Source organism: Formica exsecta, unplaced genomic scaffold (genome assembly GCF_003651465.1).
Source record: "Formica exsecta isolate Colony F162 unplaced genomic scaffold, ASM365146v1 scaffold237, whole genome shotgun sequence".
In the NCBI taxonomy this organism is placed as follows: Eukaryota; Metazoa; Arthropoda; class Insecta; order Hymenoptera; family Formicidae; genus Formica; species Formica exsecta.
The window spans coordinates 400331-423051 of record NW_021849649.1 but is presented as its reverse complement, the minus strand read 5'-3'; the positions used below and the strand labels follow the sequence as shown (position 1 = coordinate 423051).

General features: G+C 33.8%; 5 protein-coding genes across 6 annotated transcripts; 2 read left to right on the top strand and 3 right to left on the bottom strand.

The window, feature by feature from the left end:
- Window positions 1-961: 961 nt before the first annotated feature.
- On the top strand, window positions 962-7685 carry LOC115235938. Its single transcript, XM_029808052.1, is given in 3 exon segments — window positions 962-2551; window positions 5134-5796; window positions 6601-7685. Coding segments are annotated over 3 exon segments (3051 nt in total). The 5' UTR covers window positions 962-1002; the 3' UTR covers window positions 7440-7685.
- Window positions 7686-7740: 55 nt separating this feature from the next.
- LOC115235936 (cytochrome P450 9e2-like) lies at window positions 7741-10327 on the top strand. Its single transcript, XM_029808049.1, has 2 exons — window positions 7741-8026; window positions 8316-10327. The coding sequence occupies exons 1-2, from the start codon at window positions 7903-7905 to the stop codon at window positions 9683-9685; spliced, it is 1494 nt and encodes a 497-aa protein (XP_029663909.1). The 5' UTR covers window positions 7741-7902; the 3' UTR covers window positions 9686-10327.
- Window positions 10328-13772: 3445 nt separating this feature from the next.
- LOC115235931 (cytochrome P450 9e2-like) lies at window positions 13773-17141 on the bottom strand. The gene is made up of 2 exons (XM_029808044.1): window positions 14738-17141; window positions 13773-14310 (listed from the first exon to the last, which is right to left on the bottom strand). The coding sequence occupies exons 1-2, from the start codon at window positions 16291-16293 to the stop codon at window positions 14307-14309; spliced, it is 1560 nt and encodes a 519-aa protein (XP_029663904.1). The 5' UTR covers window positions 16294-17141; the 3' UTR covers window positions 13773-14306.
- On the bottom strand, window positions 13773-20545 carry LOC115235930 (cytochrome P450 9e2-like). Of its 2 annotated transcripts, none has more exons than XM_029808043.1 (2): window positions 18196-20545; window positions 13773-14310 (listed from the first exon to the last, which is right to left on the bottom strand). In XM_029808043.1, the coding sequence occupies exons 1-2, from the start codon at window positions 19752-19754 to the stop codon at window positions 14307-14309; spliced, it is 1563 nt and encodes a 520-aa protein (XP_029663903.1). In that variant the 5' UTR covers window positions 19755-20545; the 3' UTR covers window positions 13773-14306. The 2 variants fall into 2 exon arrangements, with proteins under 2 accessions (XP_029663903.1, XP_029663902.1); XM_029808042.1 differs by lacking the exon at window positions 13773-14310 and adding an exon at window positions 17361-17774 and having other exon boundaries at window positions 18196-20542.
- Window positions 19864-22335, bottom strand: LOC115235935 (cytochrome P450 9e2-like). Its single transcript, XM_029808047.1, has 2 exons — window positions 22210-22335; window positions 19864-22134 (listed from the first exon to the last, which is right to left on the bottom strand). Exon 2 carries the CDS (start codon window positions 22090-22092, stop codon window positions 20566-20568), a length of 1527 nt encoding a protein of 508 aa, XP_029663907.1. The 5' UTR covers window positions 22093-22134; window positions 22210-22335; the 3' UTR covers window positions 19864-20565.
- Window positions 22336-22721: the final 386 nt, after the last annotated feature.

The window sequence follows — 22721 nt, the reverse complement described above, 5'->3', positions numbered from 1 at the left end:
GTTATTAAACCATTGAGTTAATTGGATAGTTGTCAGAGTGATGTATACTTAGCTCTACAGTATGATGGAAGCTAAGGTCAAAATGGTTACATAACAGAGAGATTACAGTAGGCAAAATGGACACAAGGTATTTACAGAATAGTATATCGCGAAATTATGGCGATATTACTTAATAGCAAAAATCAATAGAATTGTTAACAGTAAGTACATGCTTTTATTAGTAGCACATATATAATGCTGTAACGGAAATATTATTGACAACATTTACCAATTCAATTCTCTAACTATTTTGAGGAAACAGAAAGAGAGAGAGAATATAAAAAGCGAAAAGACGAGATATTCTTATAATATTAGCATCAATTCGATAGCCGAGTCGATAAAGAAAGTCATTTAAAATGTATTTAGATGCTTTATTTCAACGCTTTAATAAAGAAATGGACATCTAATCAATGAGTATAGAAGAACATGTTAAATTTCAATACATTTGAAATATTTACGCAAGTAACTTAAAATATTAAACAATTTTTCATAATTGTTGTTGTATTTTTATATGTGCATAAAAGAGGAAAAAATTCTAACAATAGTATTGTAAATTGTTATATAACTAACTTTTCTAAAAATTCATTTATCAGATTGGATAAACTATTAAAGTGTCATTATTCAATATTATCCAAAACTCATTACTCGATGGATTGCACGGGTGATAAGCACTTCGTAAAACTACGTCAATCGAAGTTTTTTGAGCACAAAACTTGTACCGTTTTCTTCTTTCTATTGTTCCATCATTTTTATCATTATACAAAAGAAACGTACTGCTGCGCAGTATATGTGATTTGTAATTACATTATCGATAAATTATATCGTTTGTCAGTTTGTTTTTTTTTTTTCACATTCACTTTCCATTAGAATCAAAGCATCGATACGTTATCTAATATGCGGGTACGGCAACCGATTTGCGTTGGGTATATAAAGAGAGGAACGGCTAGTAACTGCAGCAGTTTTATGTGCACGCGCGATCTGACAACATCATATCAAGGCAATCGACAATCAGTGACTTTTCTCGCCGTCATGGATAATTGGATACTGTTGTCGATTTTAGCTAGCACTATCGCTATTTATTACTACTTTTTTAAGGACTTAAATTTCTTCAAGAAACATGGGATTAGACACGCACCACCGTGGCCTGTCGTGGGCAACATGGGGCCAGTATTCCTTCGTCAGTTATCATTGGCCGAAATCATTCAGAAAATCTACAATTTGAATCCAGACGCTAAATATGTCGGTTTCTTCGACAGCATGAATCCGGTAGTGATGATTCGCGACCCGGATCTCATCAAATCCATCGGCGTGAAGAACTTCGAGTCGTTTCCCGATCATCGCGCTTTTATCAACGAAGTTAATGATCCTCTATTTGGGAAGAATTTATTTTCGCTTCGTGGTGAAAAATGGCGAGATGTGAGATCTTTACTAAGTCCCGCTTTTACATCTAGTAAAATGAAAGCTATGTTTAAGCTAATGTCCGATTGTGCTGCCAGCTTTACCGAGTTCCTTTTTAAGTTGCCTGCCGATAAAAGTGTTATCGAGATGAAAGACTGCTTCACCAGATACACGAATGACGTAATCGCAACCTGCGCCTTCGGGATTAGCGTTGATTCTATGAGAAATCCTACTAACGAGTTCTACGTTTACGGAAAAGATGCTACGAGTTTTAGCACTCTGCGTACTATAAAATTCTATTTTATCAGAAGTATGCCTATTATCACCAAAATGTTGGGTATTAAATTCGTTGGTAATCGTGTAGGTCAATTTTTCAAGGATCTCGTAAGAAGCACGATACACACCAGAGACAAGCAGAATATCGTACGACCGGATATGCTACAACTGATGATGGAAAGTAGAGGAAAAAGAGGACCCGGAAAGGAACTGACTATCGAGGATATGACCTCGCAGGCGTTCATCTTCTTTTTTGGCGGCTTTGATACCGTTTCTACCTTGATGTGCTTCACTGTTCATGAAATTGCCGTTAATCCAACCGTTCAGACAAAACTACGTAACGAGATAGACGAGGTTCTAAAGAAAACGAACGGGGAATTAACCTATGAGGCGTTGAACGGAATGCAATATTTGGACGCTGTAATTGAGGAGAGTCTTAGAATGTGGTCCGTAGCGGTGGCTATAGATAGATTATGTGTGCAAGATTTCGAGTTACCGCCAGCGCTTCCCGGTGATAAGCCCTTCGTCGTGAAGAAAGGAACATATGTTTGGTTTCCTATTTACGGTATTCATCGGGATCCAAAGTATTTCGAGAAACCGGATGAGTTTTATCCCGAACGTTTTTTGGCCGAGAATAAGAAAAAAATAAATACTAATGCGTATATACCATTTGGACTCGGCCCGAGAATGTGCATAGGTAATAGATTTGCATTATTGGAAACCAAGGTCGTGATATTCCATTTATTGGCTCGTTGCGAATTGAAACCGTGCGCGAAAACTTCCCATCCTTTACAATTGAGCAAGGCAAGCTTCACCATGTTGGCAGAAGGAGGATTCTGGCTAAAAATTCAAGCGAGAAGTGATGCTCATGCTATTATATCTACAAGCGTTGTTAATGGTGATGCGACTAATGGCCATATTTAAATTTGTACGAATGTCGATAAAATATACATTTGTAAATATAAATTCAATGCCATTCTACTTTATTGAGAGAAATAATGCTAGAAAGATATATATATATCATAAATTGTATTAAATGCGTTTTTACACTTAGAAGTTCAAATTGTATATGTAAATATATAACAACGCAAAATATAAGATATTATTTTCCAATTAAATCTAAAAAAGTGTAAACACACATATAGTAGTTTCTTTATATTATAAGATGTACGAGTTGTTATATAAACATAACACGTAATCTGTAACTTTCTCTTTTCTCTCTCTTTTTCTCTATGTGCAAATAAATTAATTATTCATAAATAATAAATTTGATAAATATAAGATAAATATTCATAAACAATAATATAAAATATTAAGATGCGTAAAGAAAATAAAAAAATATTACCAAGAAATATAAAAATATAAGAAATACACATACAGATTGTGAAATTCAAATATAACTGATGCATAAAAATAACTGTTTTTAACTCGCGAACAGTACACTATTAAGCCATTGCTTTTGTATTTGAATGATTGTCAGAGTGAAGTACATTCAGCTCTACAGTATGATGGAAGTCAAGATCAAAATGATTACATTGCAATAAAAGCATCAAAGATTAAAATAAACAAAATGGACAGAGGGCAATTGCAAAATAGTGTATCGCGAAATTATGACGATAATAATATAAATCAAGAAAAACTGATAAGAGAGAATTATATATATGTGTTATTAAAGTTAAATATATGCAGTCATTAGTAAACATATATATAAATGTGTATAATGACAGAAATATTGTTGACACACACACACACATACATTAACCAATTCAATTTTCCAACTATTTGAGGACAGAGAGATTGAAACAATTGTTACAAATTTTATAATTTTAAATACATTATTAGCCATTTTTGAATTTGCACATTAGTTTTCATATTATAATAACTTTAATAATTCGGGCACACACATTTTTTTATATTTGTTAATAGACACAGACAATTAAAAAGAAAACAATAAAAAATTTATATTTCATATATGATATTAGAAACTATAAAGTCTGCAAATAATTCTTTGTTGAAAAATTTAATTTTAAATATATGTATCAAAGAATCTACTATTAAAAAGATATAATTATAGTTTTAAAATAGCACTTCTTTATATAAAAAATTACATATGATGTAATTTTATTGACATACATATACAGCATCATATAATTGACCTACTCTTCGATGTAACATTTACGTCATTAGATTTACGCGCAATTCCGCAAAACAACAAGATCATTATTCATAATTCGTCATTTCAATATCGACAAATAAGCATTATAAATTATAAACGATAGAGAGAGAAGGGGAGCAATAGTTTTTTAAATATCAAAATAAAGTTTATTTTACAATTTTATCAGATCCGTGAACGACCTGCACTTGCGCAATAGCAAACTTCATGATGTTATTTATATCGAGTATCAGACAAAATCAGCAATAAGAAATAGATCTTACAAACAAACGTAGATAAAAACTTCCCATCCTTTACAATTGAGCAAGGCAAGCTTCACCATGTTGGCAGAAGGAGGATTCTGGCTAAAAATTCAAGCGAGAAGTGATGCTCATGCTATTATATCTACAAGCGTTGTTAATGGTGATGCGACTAATGGCCATATTTAAATTTGTACGAATGTCGATAAAATATACATTTGTAAATATAAATTCAATGCCATTCTACTTTATTGAGAGAAATAATGCTAGAAAGATATATATATATCATAAATTGTATTAAATGCGTTTTTACACTTAGAAGTTCAAATTGTATATGTAAATATATAACAACGCAAAATATAAGATATTATTTTCCAATTAAATCTAAAAAAGTGTAAACACACATATAGTAGTTTCTTTATATTATAAGATGTACCATGATGTTATTTATATCGAGTATCAGACAAAATCAGCAATAAGAAATAGATCTTACAAACAAACGTAGATAAAAATATAAATTAGCTAAAATAACAAAATGTCTTTATATAACGCGCTGTTTTATATAAAATCAACAATAAATATACTTTTACATCAATAGTATCATATCAACAAGTAATTATAATTAATCATAATTATAAATAATAATTAATCTATAGATACCATTTTTTAATTATCATTATGTATTACATAAATATCATCAGTAAATAAAGAAATACTCAAAACTTATTGATTTGTAAAATATCAATGTTCTGTTAATACTAGTACATTAATCTTACGTAATGTCAGCGTTTACAAACTGCTTTTAATCAGAAAGATCCGTTGATATATTACGAGATATGATGTCGTATGAACAGTTGCCCGCAACAGCTCGTAGTAGCAACATCGCTAGTGCGCTAAATCAAATTTCGCCAGGCATTTCGCAAACAGATTCCGACGACAATTTGAAATAACATTCGTGTACCATGGAATACTGGTCGATACTGTTATCAATCGTGATTGGTGCACTTGGCATCCATTACCTGTTTAGAAATTACAATTTCTTCAAAAGACATGGTATTAATCATATATCGGTTGTTCCAATACTAGGCAGCTTGACATCGGTCGTATTTCGCCGAATATCATTCGTCGATTTCCTTCAAAAGATATACAATTCCAATCCAGATGCAAAATATTTTGGATTTTACGCCACGACGACTCCGATTTTTTTGCTTCGCGATCCAGAAATCATTAAGTCTATTCTTGTGAAGAATTTTGACGCGTTTCCCGATCGTCGCGGTTTCAGCGATTTGAACGAACCCTTGCTTGCGAATAATCTATTTTCTCTTCGTGGACAAAAGTGGCGGAACGTGCGAACTTTATTAAGCCCCTCTTTTACATCCAGCAAGATGAAAATGATGTTCACCTTGATGTCGGAATGCGCTGTGGACTTCTCTAATTTTCTGTCGACATCTATACTAGTGGATAACAGCGACATTGATGTGAAGGATGCCTTCGCTAAATACACAAATGATGTTATCGCTACGTGTGCTTTTGGGATCAAGATCAATTCTATGACGGATCCGACAAACAAATTCTATGTTTATGGCAAGGAGGCGATTAACTTCTTTAAAACTCGCCCTATCAAATTTCTTTTTCTTAGAGCCTTCCCGACGCTCGGGCGAATTATTAAATATTTATCAAATATTTAAATATTTTAAATGTTAATTTTGTTATTACATATTATATCCTATCTCGCGTAGCAATAGCAAAGAGAATCCGCGTTTTTATACGCGAATCGTCCAGTTAAGAATATTTTGTAGTATCGAATCTTTTAGTAACGATTGGATCAATCGATTTTTAATAGGTTTATAGATTAATAAGTTTAACAATTATATATATATTAATAAGCTTAAACAACTCTTTGCTGAAAAATTCTGTTCAAAATTTGTTAAAAATGTATTGTTAAAATTTACAACTGTAGTAATAGCATCTTTTTTATTAAAAAAACTACATATTACACAATTTTGTTAACATATGTATACACAGCGATACATTTCCTCATTCGGCTAATATCTGATGTGTTTATGCTTCGATGTAATCTTACGCAAATTTTATTAGATTTACATATAATTGCACAAAGCTGCACAATTATTATTATTCACTGTTTGTCGTTTCAATATCAACGAATAAGATAGAAGAGTAATAGTTCTTGTCACAGTAAAGTTTACGTTGCGCAATTTTTTATATTCAGACTCGTGAATAATCTGCCGCACAAAATGATTATGCATAAATTGCGATATCGTTATAATCGTGACAGTATCAGCATATCGTAATAGTATCGGCAAATAAATAGCGATAAAAAATGAATTTAACGGACAAATGCAGATAGGAAACTAAAGTCTGCTAAAATAACAAAGTGTCTTTATATAGCGTTATTTTGTACAGGATAAATTTTATTCGTATACAATTAAACTTCTCTTATTTATTGAATTCAAATAAAATATCTCCAGTAATATACACGCGCGCGTTTTCAAATTATAAAGACTACAATCGCCACTCGTGATGCCGAGAACATTACGCGTCCGGATATGATCCAATTGATGATGGATGTCAGAGGCAAAGAAGGACGAAGAGAGCTTGATCTCGACGACATGATCGCGCAAGCATTCATCTTTTTCTTCGGTGGCTTCGACACTAGCTCGACCGCAATGTCCTTCGCAGCTCACGAACTTGCGGTTAACACAGATGTTCAAATTAGGTTGCGGCAGGAGATCGACAAGGTTCTCGAGGAGACGAACGGGGAAGTGACTTATGAAACTATTAACCGCCTCGAATATTTAGATCTGGTGATAAACGAGGTTCTCAGATTATATCCACCAGTCTCTGTTCTAGAAAGAGTATGCGACAAGGCTTATGAATTACCACCCGCATTACCAGGCGAGAAGCCTTTCATCATGAAGAAAGGTATGACTTTTTGGATTCCGCTTTTCGCGATCCATCGTGATGCAAAGTACTATGATGATCCGGAAATGTTTCGTCCTGAAAGATTTGTAGACGACAAGATGTACCACAACTCTTCATACTATATGCCATTTGGATTAGGGCCGAGAATGTGTATAGCCAACAGATTTGCCTTGCTAGAAGTGAAAGTTCTGCTGTTTCACCTATTAGCGCGATGTGAGCTAAAACCATGCGCGAAAACTACATTGCCATTGAAATTTAACAAGAAAGATCTGACATTAATGCCGGAAAATGGATTCTGGTTGAATGTTCGGCGTAGAAGCGATATGCATCCTGTGCTTAAATCTACATTGGTTAACGACGCTAATTCTTAGAAAACAATTTAAGTAAAAATAACAACAAATCATTTTTTACCGAATAATGATATGCTAGATGATAAAAATCATAGCATTCTTGTAACTCAATGACAATCGTAATGGCAGTATAGCTTGTTTGAATTTGCGCTATTACATGTTATTTCATATTGTAAGCGCTCATAAAAACCGTTTTCTTTTTTTAGATAATTTTTACTGTAAGCAGATAAAAACTATTTGTTTGGGCAAAGGTTAAGAATTAACAATTTAATTTATTAAAATTTAATATTAAATATTTATCAAATATTTAATCAAAGCTTTTGCATCAGAAAGATACGTGGATATATTACGAGATATGATGTTGTCATACGAACAGTTGCCCGCAGCGGCTGGTGGTAACAATATCGCTAGTGCGCTAAATCAAGTTTTGTCAGACATTTCGCAAACAAATTGCAACGACAATTTGAAATAACAATCGTGCATCATGGAATACTGGTCGATACTATTATTAATCGTGATTGGTGCACTTGGCATCCATTATTTGTTTAGAAATTACATTTTCTTCAAAAGACATGGTGTCATTCATATATCGGCTGTTCCAGTACTAGGCAGCTTGGACTAAATATTTGGATACTATTTATTAATTATCGTATATGTATTTTATAAATATCATCAGAATAGATAAAGAAATACTCACGATTCACTGATCGAGCAAAGTATCAATATCTCCATCAATAGCACAACCATTAATCTTATATAATGTCAGTTTCAAAGCTTTTGCATCAGAAAGATACGTGGATATATTACGAGATATGATGTTGTCATACGAACAGTTTAGAAATTACAATTTCTTCAAAAGACATGGTGTCATTCATATATCGGCTGTTCCAGTACTAGGCAGCTTGGGATCGGTTGTATTTCGCCGAATATCATTCGTCGATTTCCTTCAAAAGATATACAATTTCAATCCAGACGCAAAATATTTTGGATTTTACGTCACGACGACTCCGACTTTTTTGCTGCGCGATCCAGAAATAATTAAGTCTATTCTTGTGAAGAATTTTGACTCGTTTCCCAATCGTCGCGGTTTCAGCGATTTGAACGAACCCTTGTTTGCGAAAAATCTGTTTTCTCTTCGCGGGCAAAAATGGCGGGACGTGCGAAATCTATTAAGTCCCTCTTTTACATCCAGCAAGATGAAAATGATGTTCACCTTGATGTCGGAATGTGCTGTGAACTTCGCTAATTTTCTTTCTACATCTATACCAGCGGAAAAAAGAGACATGGACATAAAAGAAGCTTTCACTAAATATACAAATGATGTCATCGCTACGTGTGCTTTTGGGATCAAGGTCAATTCTATGAAGGATCCGACAAACAAGTTCTATGTTTATGGCAAAGAGGCGACTAACTTCTTTAGAACTCGCCGTTTCATATTTCTTTTTCTTAGAACCTTCCCGACACTCGGACGAATTCTCAATGTAAAACTTATAGACAGTCATGTATCGGATTTCTTCAAAGAAATTATAAAGACTACAATCGCCACTCGTGATGCCGAGAACATTACCCGTCCGGATATGATCCAATTGATGATGGATATCAGGGGCAAAAAAGGTCGGAGAGAGCTTGATATCGACGAAATGACCGCGCAAGCGTTTATCTTTTTTTTGGGTGGCTTCGAGACCAGCTCAACTGTGATGTCCTTTGTAGCTCATGAAATTGCGGCTAACCCAGACATTCAGACCAAGTTGCGGCAAGAGATCGACAAGGTTCTGAAAGAGTCAAACGGGGAAATAACATATGAAACTATTAATCGGCTCGAATATTTAGATCTGATAATAAAAAGAGTGTGCGACAAGGCTTATGAATTACCACCCGCATTACCAGGCGAGAAACCTTTCACTATGAAGAAGGGTATGATTTTTTGGATTCCGGTTTTCGCGATCCATCGTGATGCAAAGTACTATGATGATCCGGACAAGTTTCAACCTGAAAGATTTGTAGATAACAAGATGTACCACAACTCTTCTTACTATATGCCATTTGGATTAGGACCAAGAATGTGTATAGCCAACAGATTTGCTTTGCTAGAGGTGAAAGTCCTGCTGTTTCATCTATTAGCGCGATGTGAGCTGAAACCATGCGCGAAAACTACATTGCCATTGAAATTTAACAAGAAAGATCTGGCGTTAATGCCGGAAAATGGATTCTGGTTGAATGTTCAGCGTAGAACCGATATTCATCCTGTACTTGAATCTAATATCTAACGGTGTTGCTAAATCTTAGAAAAAATTTTAAATAATACTAATAAGAAAGTTTTTATGTCAAAAAAATTTTGTTTATGTGATATTCCCTGATAGAGACTATGACATTTTTGTAACTTAATACGAGTTATTTTATATTATAAGCATCCGTAAAAAAGATTGTTAATTTGTATTAACTGTTGTTTGTTTTGATAAAATTCGTATTGTAAATGGTTATAAAAATTGTTTTTGTGTTTAACAAATTTGGCAATCCAAGATCTTACTCGCTCTAATTACATCTGTAATTGTACGAATTTTTAGATTCATGTAATTTACATCTACATAAAAATGCTTAAATCAGAGTTTCGGTGGAAAAGAGAATACTTTTTAATGTGCATAGACATATATAATTTAAGAAAATTATTGCGTTATAAATTATTCTTGATTGTTTTAATCACGAAATACACGCACACATATCATATATTGGAAAAATAAAATTCGACAATAAAATTTGAATGACGAATTTCACGATAAATCTAGAAATAAATTTTAATCGCAGTTTTTTATTTTTGATATTTACTTCAGCGTATATTTTGTAATTATTATATGGAAAGAGAATAGTGTAAAAAACTCCAAAAATAATTATAAAAGTGTTTTTGCCACACACCCTGCTCAATTTCTTCGTAGCGAGACAATGCATCGTTTCGAGCCACCCTTATGATCCCTACTTCATCAATTCCTGGCCCTTCTCCAACATGCGGTCCCTTTCCAACGGCGGTAAGTGAATTAGATTAGAGAAGGGGTACTTTTATCGAGTCAGGATACTTGCTCGGAGATACACCTCGGGGAGTTGAAAATGGTCATTTTTACCAGTGATATAGTCTTGCACTATATATAAACTGTTTATTATATATATATATAATATTATGATTTTTATTGAATTTGCAAAATGTTTTTTCGTTAAAAGGATACGGGATTATTTGCTAAATATATTATTAATATCAATAGCTTTTGTCAATTACTTACTTTTTCCTAATATTTATGACTTGTATATTTTCATAGAAAAAGAAATAGTTAATAATTGTGTAATACCTGATTATAAATTACGAGATGACGAATAAATATATAAAAACTGGTCGTCCTAGTCAGCCGATCATTATAATGCATTAAGCGCGTAGAGAACTTGTCCGATGATTATCAGTCGGCCGCTAATTATCTAAATTACAAGGATCTCTCGTAGCATCGAAGGATAACCGTATCTAATGACCAAGTGGATCAAATGCAACAAAGTGTCCAGTTGGCTCGCTATAGCAAGCACCACGGCAAGTGTCACGCGAGCGCCTTATTTAATAGAAGTCGGTCTGTGTCCGTCGAGAGGTCCGCCGCGCGCGCGATTCCTTTGGAAGAGCAGCGACCGTCGCGTCGGGGAGAAGCGCACGCTCCCGACCGCTCATTAAAGTGGCATTCACACAAGCTCGTATCTCGTCTCTGGAAACGCCCAATCACGTAGTTGAATACATTATACGACTGTTATCCGCCGTGCAACTGCGAAAAGAAATAGTTAATAATTGTGTAATACCTGATTATAAATTACGAGATGACGAATAAATATATAAAAACTGGTCGTCCTAGTCACCGATCATTATAATGCATTAAGCGCGTAGAGAACTTGTCCGATGATTATCAGTCGGCCGCTAATTATCTAAATTACAAGGATCTCTCGTAGCATCGAAGGATAACCGTATCTAATGACCAAGTGGATCAAATGCAACAAAGTGTCCAGTTGGCTCGCTATAGCAAGCACCACGGCAAGTGTCACGCGAGCGCCTTATTTAATAGAAGTCGGTCTGTGTCCGTCGAGAGGTCCGCCGCGCGCGCGATTCCTTTGGAAGAGCAGCGACCGTCGCGACGGGGAGAAGCGCACGCTCCCGACCGCTCATTAAAGTGGCATTCACAAGCTCGTATCGCGTCTCTGGAAACGCCCAATCACGTAGTTGAATACATTATACGACTGTTATCCGCCGTGCAACTGCGCGCGAGAACGTGCAACCAATGCAGATCCTCTTTGGTCAATGCGAGAGAGACCTCTCGCTCGGCGCACAGAATCCCGTCTATTATACCGCCAGATCGGGAAACTCTCTGTCACGAGATGAGTCTATATATAATACTTACAAAGGGAAAATCTTATAATTCTATAGCTTTCGGATTAAACTTGTACCTGTATAACTGCTATTACCTATTTTTAATATTTTTAATAGAACTACTTCTTATTTCTGAATTATTCTTTGTTTGATTTCTATTCGAGATTTCCTTAAACATCGAGTATTGATGGTTTCTATCGTATATTACAAGCTGTTATAATTTAAGGGACTTTCCGGATTACTCTTCAGATATGTAAACGAATAATAAAATCTTATCTTTCATTTAATTTTAAATAAACTTTACTTTGGATTTCTAATTTGAAAATTAATTATAAAGATATATATATAGATTATTGATAATTTGTGACAAATAATGATGAATCCTCGAAATTTTCGAAGAATACACATATAGAATAGCTTATTTTATATGGAAAATTTGTCTTACAAATTTATTATGCACGCATAACAGAAAGATTATAATACTGAAGTGTCCATGAATTACGTCACATATTTGCACGTTGCGGTACGATGATCAATTTCGTCTCTCTTTCTCTCTCTTTTATCTATCCTTCGCTCTCTCATTTTTATAACTATCATGCGGAGGAGTCTATTACGCAGTTTGACGTAATAAGCCAAGCTATTTTCGAATGCTGATGGGATGTAATCGAGCGGTAGATGTGTTATATATATTCAAAAAAATATGTATGTCTCATAGTTTACAATGTAAGACAAATATATGTATATATTTCGCAATTTATATATAAGTTAATAAATTTTTGCGATATGATATTGTCTACATGATAACAGATATAGTGCTATAATAATATATAATGTATAAATAATATACTATAACACATTATATATATACTTTGTAATTTCGTTATTCATGTCAACTTTGTTCATTTAATGTTTCTGCATTTGTAACGATACACATTTTTTATTCTTCATTATAGTAATGTAATCATTAATCTTCTACTTTGATTAAGGCTTGCCTGTATCATGCATCTTTATTCTAGCATAATAAATTACGAAAACAACCAGCTTACTATCAAGTTCAATGGAATGTAGTGGAAAAATACAAGTATTCATTAAGACAGCAATAATGAAATGTGCATTATTATATATTGTGTATATTACAAAAAAAGATCATTTGCATTATAAAATTGCAAGTTCATCGATGATTACGAGACGAGATAAAAAGCAACACTCGATCTTTAAATCTTCTCGTGTTTCTTTCCTTTGATCTCTAATTTTCGATTAATTTTTAATCTTTTCTTTTTTATCATTTTTTATCAATAAAAATAACAATTTTTCCTTAACACGTATATAAGAAGTACATTCGATGAAAAAATATTACAAGAATAATATTATAAAAGAGAATTGAATCCCCAAATTGATTAGAAAGTTTATAAATGATAGAGATATATCTTTATCAATATTAGATAAGAGTGGATAGGTAGATACTTATCTATTTTTTTTTAGATTAATAAAAAAAAAATAAAAAATTCTACAGTTTCTATATCTCTCTTGAAAATAAACGCAGCATATCACTTTCATGAAATATGTCTCTAAAAAGTTGTAGGAAAGAAGTGTAATAGAAACTGATTTTAATATGACAGAAAAATAGCAATAGAAAAAGTTTTATAGAAAATGCTATTTACTATATACAGATGCTAATTGAAACATAATAACGTGAATGATCACTAAAGATAAATATGACATTGTCGAGTCATGATAATCAACTTCCTCTCTCTTTATCTTGTTTCTTTCTTCTATATATATCATATGGAGGAATTCGTTGCGTAATTTGATGCAACGCGCGATGCAATTTTTCTGATGTTGGTTCAATGGAACCAAATAAATGTAGGACGCAAAAATATATCGAAATATATATGTATGTTAACAAATTATTGAAATATATATTCTATAATATTTTTAATATGTATGTTACACACACATAATTTTTTTAACTCGTTTATTAGTGTTAATTTTTTGTATATAAAATTTTTTTTTATATATAATAATGATACATTTGGTCACAATGTGTATGTTAAGTAGCCATTAATTTTAGCTCTTTTTAATAATACTTGTCCGTATAATATATTTTTAATAACATATTTTTATTTTAATATATGTAACAACTTGCGAAAATATTTTTTGCGAAATGTAACGGAATATTGTAAAGAAGTGCAAATAATTTTCACGAAAGTAATAATTATGCCAATGTCTAAAAGAATATAATTGTTGTTACAAATTGAACTATAATTACGATACCAGATAAAAAATAACATTTGATCTTTAAATTTTAATCTTTTTATGCTCGCTCCTTTATCGGTCTCTCAGTAATATACGAGAAATAAAAATAATTCTGTTTTTAGCACATCAAAAATATTTCTGATGCAATATGATGCCATTTTTTGAACTTGTAGCAACATAAATCTTCTTATCTCAAAAATAAGGAAGAAATGTCCTTTATGTTCATTTTGGTTTTGGTGTTTTCAATTTTATCTGAAATTTAATTAAAGATATATAAAGCTACATCTATATAAGATTTTCTAATTCTTACATATATTTCTATTAAGATTATTTTATTTTATAGAATCAATATTTTAAATCTCTAAGATTATTTTGAAAATATTAGCGATTATTTTTAAAATCTGAAATATCTCCAAGACTTCTTTTTATTTCATAGTATCAATATTAAATTATTTATAATATAAAAAATATACTTGAATACAAAATTGTTATATCTTAAGATTGTCAATCACACATATATTTTGTATGAAAACTTCAAGTAAAAATTAAAAATAATTTTCTTTTAAATTAATATCACCGGTAAACAAAATACCAAGAAATATTTTTTATATTGAAAAAATTCAGTAATTTTCAAATTTTCAAAATGTAATAATTAAAAATATTGATGAAATTTTCTTACAGCTGATGTGGTGTCTCATTGACTGCATTAGTAGCAATAATGCAATGAATATTTTTCCTTGGTGATACACCCAACCAGAAGCCGCCATCGGGCCGCGGATTGAAGCCATCCTTGGAAAGCTTGAGCGGCATCGATGTCTTCTTGCAAGGCTTGAGATCGCAACGTGCCAATAGATGAAACAGCAAAACTTTCGTCTCCATTAAAGCGAATCTATTACCTATGCACATTCTGGGCCCCAGTCCGAAGGGTAGATAGGCTCCGCAGTTGAGACTCTCTTTTTTTCGTTCACCAAGAAACCGTTCGGGATCGAACTTTTCCGGCTCTTCAAAGTACTGCGGATCTTGATGAAGTCCATAAATCGGTATCCATATGCCTTCTCCTTTTTTTATAGTAAAAGGCTTCGTCCCTGGCAATGTCGGAGGCAACTCAAATGATTTTACGCATATTCTGTCTAATGATGGAATCGGATACATTCTGAGAGCTTCGCTAATCACGGCATCCAAGTATTCCATGTTATTAACTATTTCGTATGGTGCTAATCCATTTGACTCTTCCAACACCTTATCAATCTCATCTTGAAGTTTTTTTTGTATTTGCGCATTCACCGCGATCTCGTGAGCGGCAAAGCACATCAAGGTCGAAGTGCTATCGAAGCCGCCAAAGAAGAAAATAAACGCTTGAGATACCATATCCTCGATAGACAGTTTTGGTTTGCCCTCTTTACCCCTAGTCTCCATCATTAATTGCAGCATGTCTGGACGGACGATACCATTCTCGTCCCTTGTTTTTATGGTGTCTTCTACGAGATCTCGAAAGAAATTCGCTATTTTGTCACGAATAATTCTTAATTGAAGTATTTTTGCCAGCCAAGGAAAGCTTCTATAGATGTACAACTTTATAAGGGTGATTCTGCCGAAAGTGGTCGCCTCCTTGCCGTAAACGTAGAATTCATTGTTCGGGTTTCTCATAGAATCAACACTAATACCAAAAGCGCAAGTAGCTATTACGTCATTTGTGTATCTCGTAAAGGCGTCTTTTATTTCCATCATCCTCTTTTCTGTTGGCATTTGCGCCAAATAATTGCTAAATTCGGCGGCGCATTTCGACATCAGTTTAAACATACTTTTCATCTTGCTGGACGTGAAAGCTGGACTCAGTAAAGGCCGTATTTGTCGCCATCTCTCTCCTTTAAGGGAAAACAGATTTTTGCCGAATAATGGATCTTGATGTTCCTCGATGAAAGTGCGATGATCCGGAAACAGGTCGAAGTTTTTCAGCGCGATAGATTTAATAAGATCGGGATCGCGAATCACTATAATTGGAGTTGTCATATCAAACATGCCGACGTACTTGGCTTCAGGATGTAAATCGTACATATTTTTCGCAACATCAAATAAATTTTCACGACGGAAGATAATTCCTGCCATATTCCCGAGTATGGGAAAAGGCGTTTTATACGGTATGCCACGTTTCTTGAAAAAGTTCACATTTTTGAAGATGTAATAATAGAGGCCTAGAGCGCCCGCTATCACCGTCAGAGCGATTAAGTATACCATGTTGAAAAAAGAAATCGCTTTATTAAATTAGTATACACATATTATGTAGTTCTGAATATAATCCAACTTTTGCACTTTATCAAATATCTTTTTTTTTCTTATGCAATTAAATGCGGAGACAACTTTACGCGTCGAGATTCGACGATCGACTGCTGCTACATCGAAATGATGTTTCATATATATACGTTCACAACGTTTACGTGATCATCATTGCTTACGCAAGAGCAGTTACCGGCAGTATCCTGACAAATTAAGATATCTAACTCAGATATCTCCGTCGTTGTTGATACAATTTGATTAGATTGAGATAAAATGTATTGGATTGGCAGTATCATCTTTCATATTTTTAAATATATTTTTGCTTTTTGCACATTGCTAATGTTTAACGTGAATAATATCGATCAACAATTAGTCAACAGAAAGATGACAAGATTGCGTATTACTAGAATAACTATTTCCGACGATCTTGAACATATGTATCATTAATCAATGATCAACGATGGAGCGAATAAAACATTTTCTTTATAATCAGGATTACTGGCGTCGCTAGAATGATTTGCAAAATCGCCGCACGATCTCGTCTCTCATCTCTATTGTCGAATCATGATGATCGACTTCCTCTTTCTTTCTTTTGTTTCTTTCTTGTATGATTGTATGTGTATTATATGGAGGAATTCGTTGCATAATTTGATGCAACGCGCCAAGATTTTTTCTAATGTTGGTTCAATGGAATCAAATAAATGTAGGACTCAAAAATATGTCGAAATATATATGTATGTTAACAAATTGTTGAAATATATATACTATAATTATATTTCTAATATGTATGTTACACACACATAATTTTTTTAACTTGTTTATTAATGTGTTAATTTTTTATATTGGGTCGAACGGAAAGTTCGTGCCGTTTTTTCGGTCTTCATCTGTTAGCAAAAAATGGCACAAACTTTCCGTTCAACCCAATATAAAATGTTTTTTTATATATAATAATGATATATTTGATCATATTGTATATGTTAATTAGCCATTAATTTTAGCTATTTTTAATAATACTTGTCTGTATAATATATTTTTAATCATATATAGTTTTATTTTAATACATGTAACAACTTGCAAAAAAACTTTTTGCAAAATGTAACGGAATATTGTGAAAAAGTGCAAATAATTTTTACGCCAATAATAATCATGCCAATGTCTATACTAAAAGAATATAATTGTTGTTACAAATTGAACTATAATTACGATACCAGATAAAAAATTGCATTTAATCTTTAAATTTTAATCTTTTTATGCTCGCTCCTTTATCGGTCTCTCAGCAATATGTAAGAAATAAAAACAATTTTGTTTTTAGCACATCAAGAATATTTCTGATGCAATATGATGCCATTTTTTGAACTTGCAACAACACAAATCTTCTTATCTCAAAAATAAGGAAGAAATGTCCTTTATGTTTATTTTGGTTTTGGTGTTTCCAATTTTATCTGAAATTTAAAAAAAATATATAGAGTTACTATCTAGGATTTTCTTATTCTTACATATATTTCTATTAAGATTATTTTATTTTATAGAATCAATATTTTAAATCTCTAAGATTATTTTAAAAATATTAGCGATTATTTTAAAAATCTAAGATATCTCCAAGACTATTTTTTGTTACATAGTATCAATATTAAATTATTTATAATATGAAAAATATACTTGAATACTAAATTTTTATATCTTAAGATTGTCAATTACATATATTTTGTATGAAAACTTTAAAAAAGTAACAACTAATAATAATTCTTTAAAAATTAATATCACTAGTAAACAAAATAGCAAGAAATATTTTTTATATTGAAAAAATTCATTAATTTCCAAATTTTCAAAATGTAATTAAAAATATTGATGAAATTTTCTTACAGCTGATGTGATGTCCCATTGACTGCATTAGTTGCAATAGTGTGATGAATATTTTTTCTTGGTGATATATTCAACCAGAAGCCGCCTTCGGGCCGCATATTGAAGCCATCCTTGGAGATCTTGAGTGGTATCGATGTCTTCTCGCAAGGTTTGAGATCACAACGTGCCAATAGATGAAATAGCAAAACTTTCGTCTCCATTAAAGCGAATCTATTACCTATGCACATTCTGGGCCCCAGTCCGAAGGGTAGATAGGCTCCGCAGTTGAGACTCTCTTTTTTTCGTTCACCAAGAAACCGTTCGGGATCGAACTTTTCCGGCTCTTCAAAGTACTGCGGATCTTGATGAAGTCCATAAATCGGTATCCATATGCCTTCTCCTTTTTTTATAGTAAAAGGCTTCGTCCCTGGCAATGTCGGGGGCAACTCAAATGATTTCACGCATACTCTATCTAATGCTGGAGCAACCGGGTACATTCTGAGAGCTTCGTTAATCACAGCGTCCAAGTATTCCATGTTATTAACTATTTCGTATGGTGCTAATCCATTTGACTCTTCCAAGACCTTATCAATCTCATCTTGAAGTTTTTTTTGTATTTGTTCATTCACCGCGATCTCGTGAGCGGCAAAGCACATTAGCGTCGAAGTGGTATCGAAGCCGCCAAAGAAGAAAATGAACGCTTGAGATACCATATCCTCGATAGACAGTTTTGGTTTGCCCTCTTTACCCCTAGTCTCCATCATTAATTGCAGCATGTCTGGACGGACGATACCATTCTCGTCCCTTGTTTTTATGGTGTCTTCTACGAGATCTCGAAAGAAATTCGCTATTTTGTCACGAATAATTCGTAAGTTAAATATTTTTGCTATCCAAGGCAAGCTTCTAAAGATATACATCTTTATTAAAGCGATACTGTTGAAAGTGGTCGCTTCCCTGCCGTAAACGTAAAATTCATTATTCGGGTTTCTCATAGAATCAACACTAATACCAAAAGCGCAAGTAGCTATTACGTCATTTGTGTATCTCGTAAAGGCGTCTTTTATTTCCATCATCCTCTTTTCTGTTGGCATTTGCGACAAGTAATTGCTAAATTCGATGGCGCAATTCGACATCAGTTTAAACATACTTTTCATTTTGCTGGACGTAAAAGCTGGACTCAGTAAAGGCCGTACTTGTCGCCATCTCTCTCCTTTAAGGGAAAACAGATTTTTGCCGAATAATGGATCTTGATGTTCCTCGATGAAAGTGCGATGATCCGGAAACAGGTCGAAGTTTTTCAGCGCGATAGATTTAATAAGATCGGGATCGCGAATCACTATAATTGGAGTTGTCATATCAAACATGCCGACGTACTTGGCTTCAGGATGTAAATCGTACATATTTTTTACAAGATCAAGTACATTTTCACGACGGAAAATTGTTCCTGCCATATTACCGAGTATGGGAAAAGGCGTTTTATGCGGTATGCCATGTTTCTTGAAAAAGTTCACATTTTTGAAGATATAATAATAGAGGCCTAGAGCGCCCGCTATCACTGTCAGAGCGATTACGTATACCATGTTGAAAAAAGAAATTGCTTTATTAAATTAGTATACACATATTATGTAGTCCTGAATATAATCCAACTTTTACACTTTATCAAATATCTTTTTTTTTTTTTTCTTATGCAATTAATAGCGAAGATAGTATGCGGAGACAACTTTACGCGTCGAGATTCGACGATCGACTGCTGCTACATCGAAATGATGTTTCTTATATATACGTTCACAACGTTCACGTGATCATCATTGCTTACGCAAGAGCAGTTACCGGCAGTATCCCGACAAATTAAGATATCTAACTCAGATATCTCCGTCGTTGTTGATACAATTTGTTTAGATTGAGATAAAATATATTGGATTGGCAGTATCATCTTTCATATTTTTAAATATATTTTTGCTTTTTGCACATTGCTAATGTTTAACGTGATTATCGTGATTTACGCCGATCAACAGTTGGTCAATGGAAAGATGACAAGATTGCTTATTAGAATAACTATTTCCGACGATCTTGAACACGTGTATGATTAATCATTGATCAATGATGGAGGGAATAAAAGATTTTTTTTTTTATAATCAAGATTACTGGCGTCGATAGAATGATTTGCAAAATCGCCACACGACCTCGTCTCTCATAAACCTCTTTATCATGTTTACTTTATTTATTTTATAAGTTTATACGTATATAATATATTGTCTATTGATATAATATAAAATATGCCCGTGGTCTCCCATTTTCGTAGGTTTTGAATAGCTTTCAATATTCGTATTCAGTATAAAGATTAACTTACAACTAAGGTACTTAATTTGTATTTGTGAGCGGTTGTGTAGATTATCGTTTCTCCCTTGGCACAATGCTCAACCAAAAACCGCCTTCGGCCCGCATCGAAAATCCACCCTTTTTTAGTTTCAACGGTATCGGAGTTTTCTCGCATGGCTTTAAATCACAACGAGCCAATAGATGAAATAGCATAACTTTCGTCTCCAGCAACGCAAATCTGTTACCGATGCACATTCTTGGTCCTAATCCGAATGGATAATAAGCATTGAGATTACACTCGCTCCCTCTGTTTTCATCCAGGAATCTCTCAGGCTTGAATTTCTCCGGCTCCGGAAAGTACTTGGGATCGTGCTGGAGGCCGTAAAAAGAGATCCAGATTAACATTCCTGCCTTCACGAGAAATGGTTTCGCATCTGGCAATGTAGCGGGCAACTCAAAGTCTTTCGTGCACACCCTATCCGTCATCAATTGCACCGGATACATTCTAAGAGTCTCGTTAATCGTAGCATTGAGATACGCCATTCCGTTGATTGTCTCGTAGGATGGTTGACCGTTCGTATCTTCCAAAATCTTATCGATTTCATTTTGCAGTTTCTCCTGGACATGTGGATTGACGGTAATCTCGTGCGCTAAGAAACTCATCAAGGTCGAGCTACTGTCGAAACCAGCGAAGAAAAAGATGAACGCCTGCGATGTCATGTCCAGAATGGTTAGTTCTCTCCCAGGCTCTCTTTTTCCTCTACTATCCATCATCAGCTGGAGCATGTCCGGTCGAATGATATTTTTCTCATCTCTGATCTTTATGGTGTCAGCTATCAGATTTATAAAGAATGCGTTGGTACGTTCATTTATCATCTTAAGATTTAACAGACGCATGAGCCACGGCATGTGTTGGTACAGCAGGATTTTTATAAGAGCGATCTTGTTAAAATTTGTCGCTTTTGTGCCGAACGTGTAGAAATCGTTGCCCGGGTCTCTCATCGAATCCACGCTAATGCCAAAAGCACACGTGGCGATCACATCGGCAGTGTATCTCGAGAAAATGTCCTTCATTTCCATAATGCGTTTCTCAGACGGCACTTTTACCAAATACTCCGAAAAATTTACGGCACACTCGGACATCAATTGAAACATAGCTCTCATTTTGCTAGACGTAAAAGAAGGACTCAAAAGCGTCCTGACGTCACGCCATTGATCTCCGCGAAGTGCGAGCAGATTTTTTCCGAAAAGCGGATCTTGGGCATCGCTGCCGAAGAATATGTGATCTTGAAACGAGTCGAAATTTTTGATACCGATAGACTTGATCAATTCGAGATCACGTAACACGACGACCAATTGCGAGAAATTAAAGAAACCAATATACTTAGCATCGGGATGAAAATTGTATATTTCTTTATTTACCGCGGCAAAACTTTTTGGACGTACAAATATTTCCCAACATCTTTCTAACACGAACGGCGGCCTTTTACATGGAATCCCGTGCTGCTGAAAAACGTTCGATCGTTTGCGGGACGAGAAATAATAATAAACAGTGAGTACGCCGGCTAATATCGATAAGACTATCGTCCAGTATTCCATAATAAACTAACTTAATCGAGATACTCGATTGTTCCTTTCGTCCTGGAATAAAGTCAAATATTAGTGTAAAATGAAAATTTGTGTCAATATCAATGTTCGCGATTGTGTGCGAAATACCCTCAAGTTATAATCCAATGCAATATGTTAAGCGCGATTGTTCTGTCTAGTCAAAGCGATCTGCCCACTTGGAATCCTCATGCACGACTACTCGTAACGATGCGTTGCTGTCGCTCGCTAAATGGCTCGTTATGTCATGCTTTATGACGTCATACGATATTTTCACATCAGACTTAATATCTTTATATTTTATAATGTGTGATACGTGTATCATTTTAAACAAGATATGTTTAATTCATATGAAGTTTGTTTCCAATAGATAAGAGTATATCGTTAAAAGAAGTTGTTTACGATATAAATATTTAAATACTTAATATTCGCGATATAAATATTTAAAAATATAAAATAGCTAATGAGTGAATGACACACAAATATCATTTAATTTGATTGGAAGCTTTGTATTGTCTAATCTGCGGTAGCTCTTGTATATAGGCAACGATGTTTTTCTATTACGCAACGGCCTTGAGCCTTGTCATCAACGAGAAATTGTCATAGCGGTTAAACGATACGCA

Bases quoted from the DNA above. Each gene is read 5' to 3' on its own strand.
- LOC115235936 (XM_029808049.1), top strand. From the start codon at position 7,903: ATGGAATACTGGTCGATACTATTATTAATCGTGATTGGTGCACTTGGC. The intron at 8,027-8,315 runs GCAGCTTGGACT...TTCCAGTACTAG, and splicing joins ATCGGCTGTTCCAGTACTAG to GCAGCTTGGGATCGGTTGTA.
- LOC115235931 (XM_029808044.1), bottom strand. From the start codon at position 16,293: ATGGTATACTTAATCGCTCTGACGGTGATAGCGGGCGCTCTAGGCCTC.
- LOC115235930 (XM_029808043.1), bottom strand. From the start codon at position 19,754: ATGGTATACGTAATCGCTCTGACAGTGATAGCGGGCGCTCTAGGCCTC.
- LOC115235935 (XM_029808047.1), bottom strand. From the start codon at position 22,092: ATGGAATACTGGACGATAGTCTTATCGATATTAGCCGGCGTACTCACT.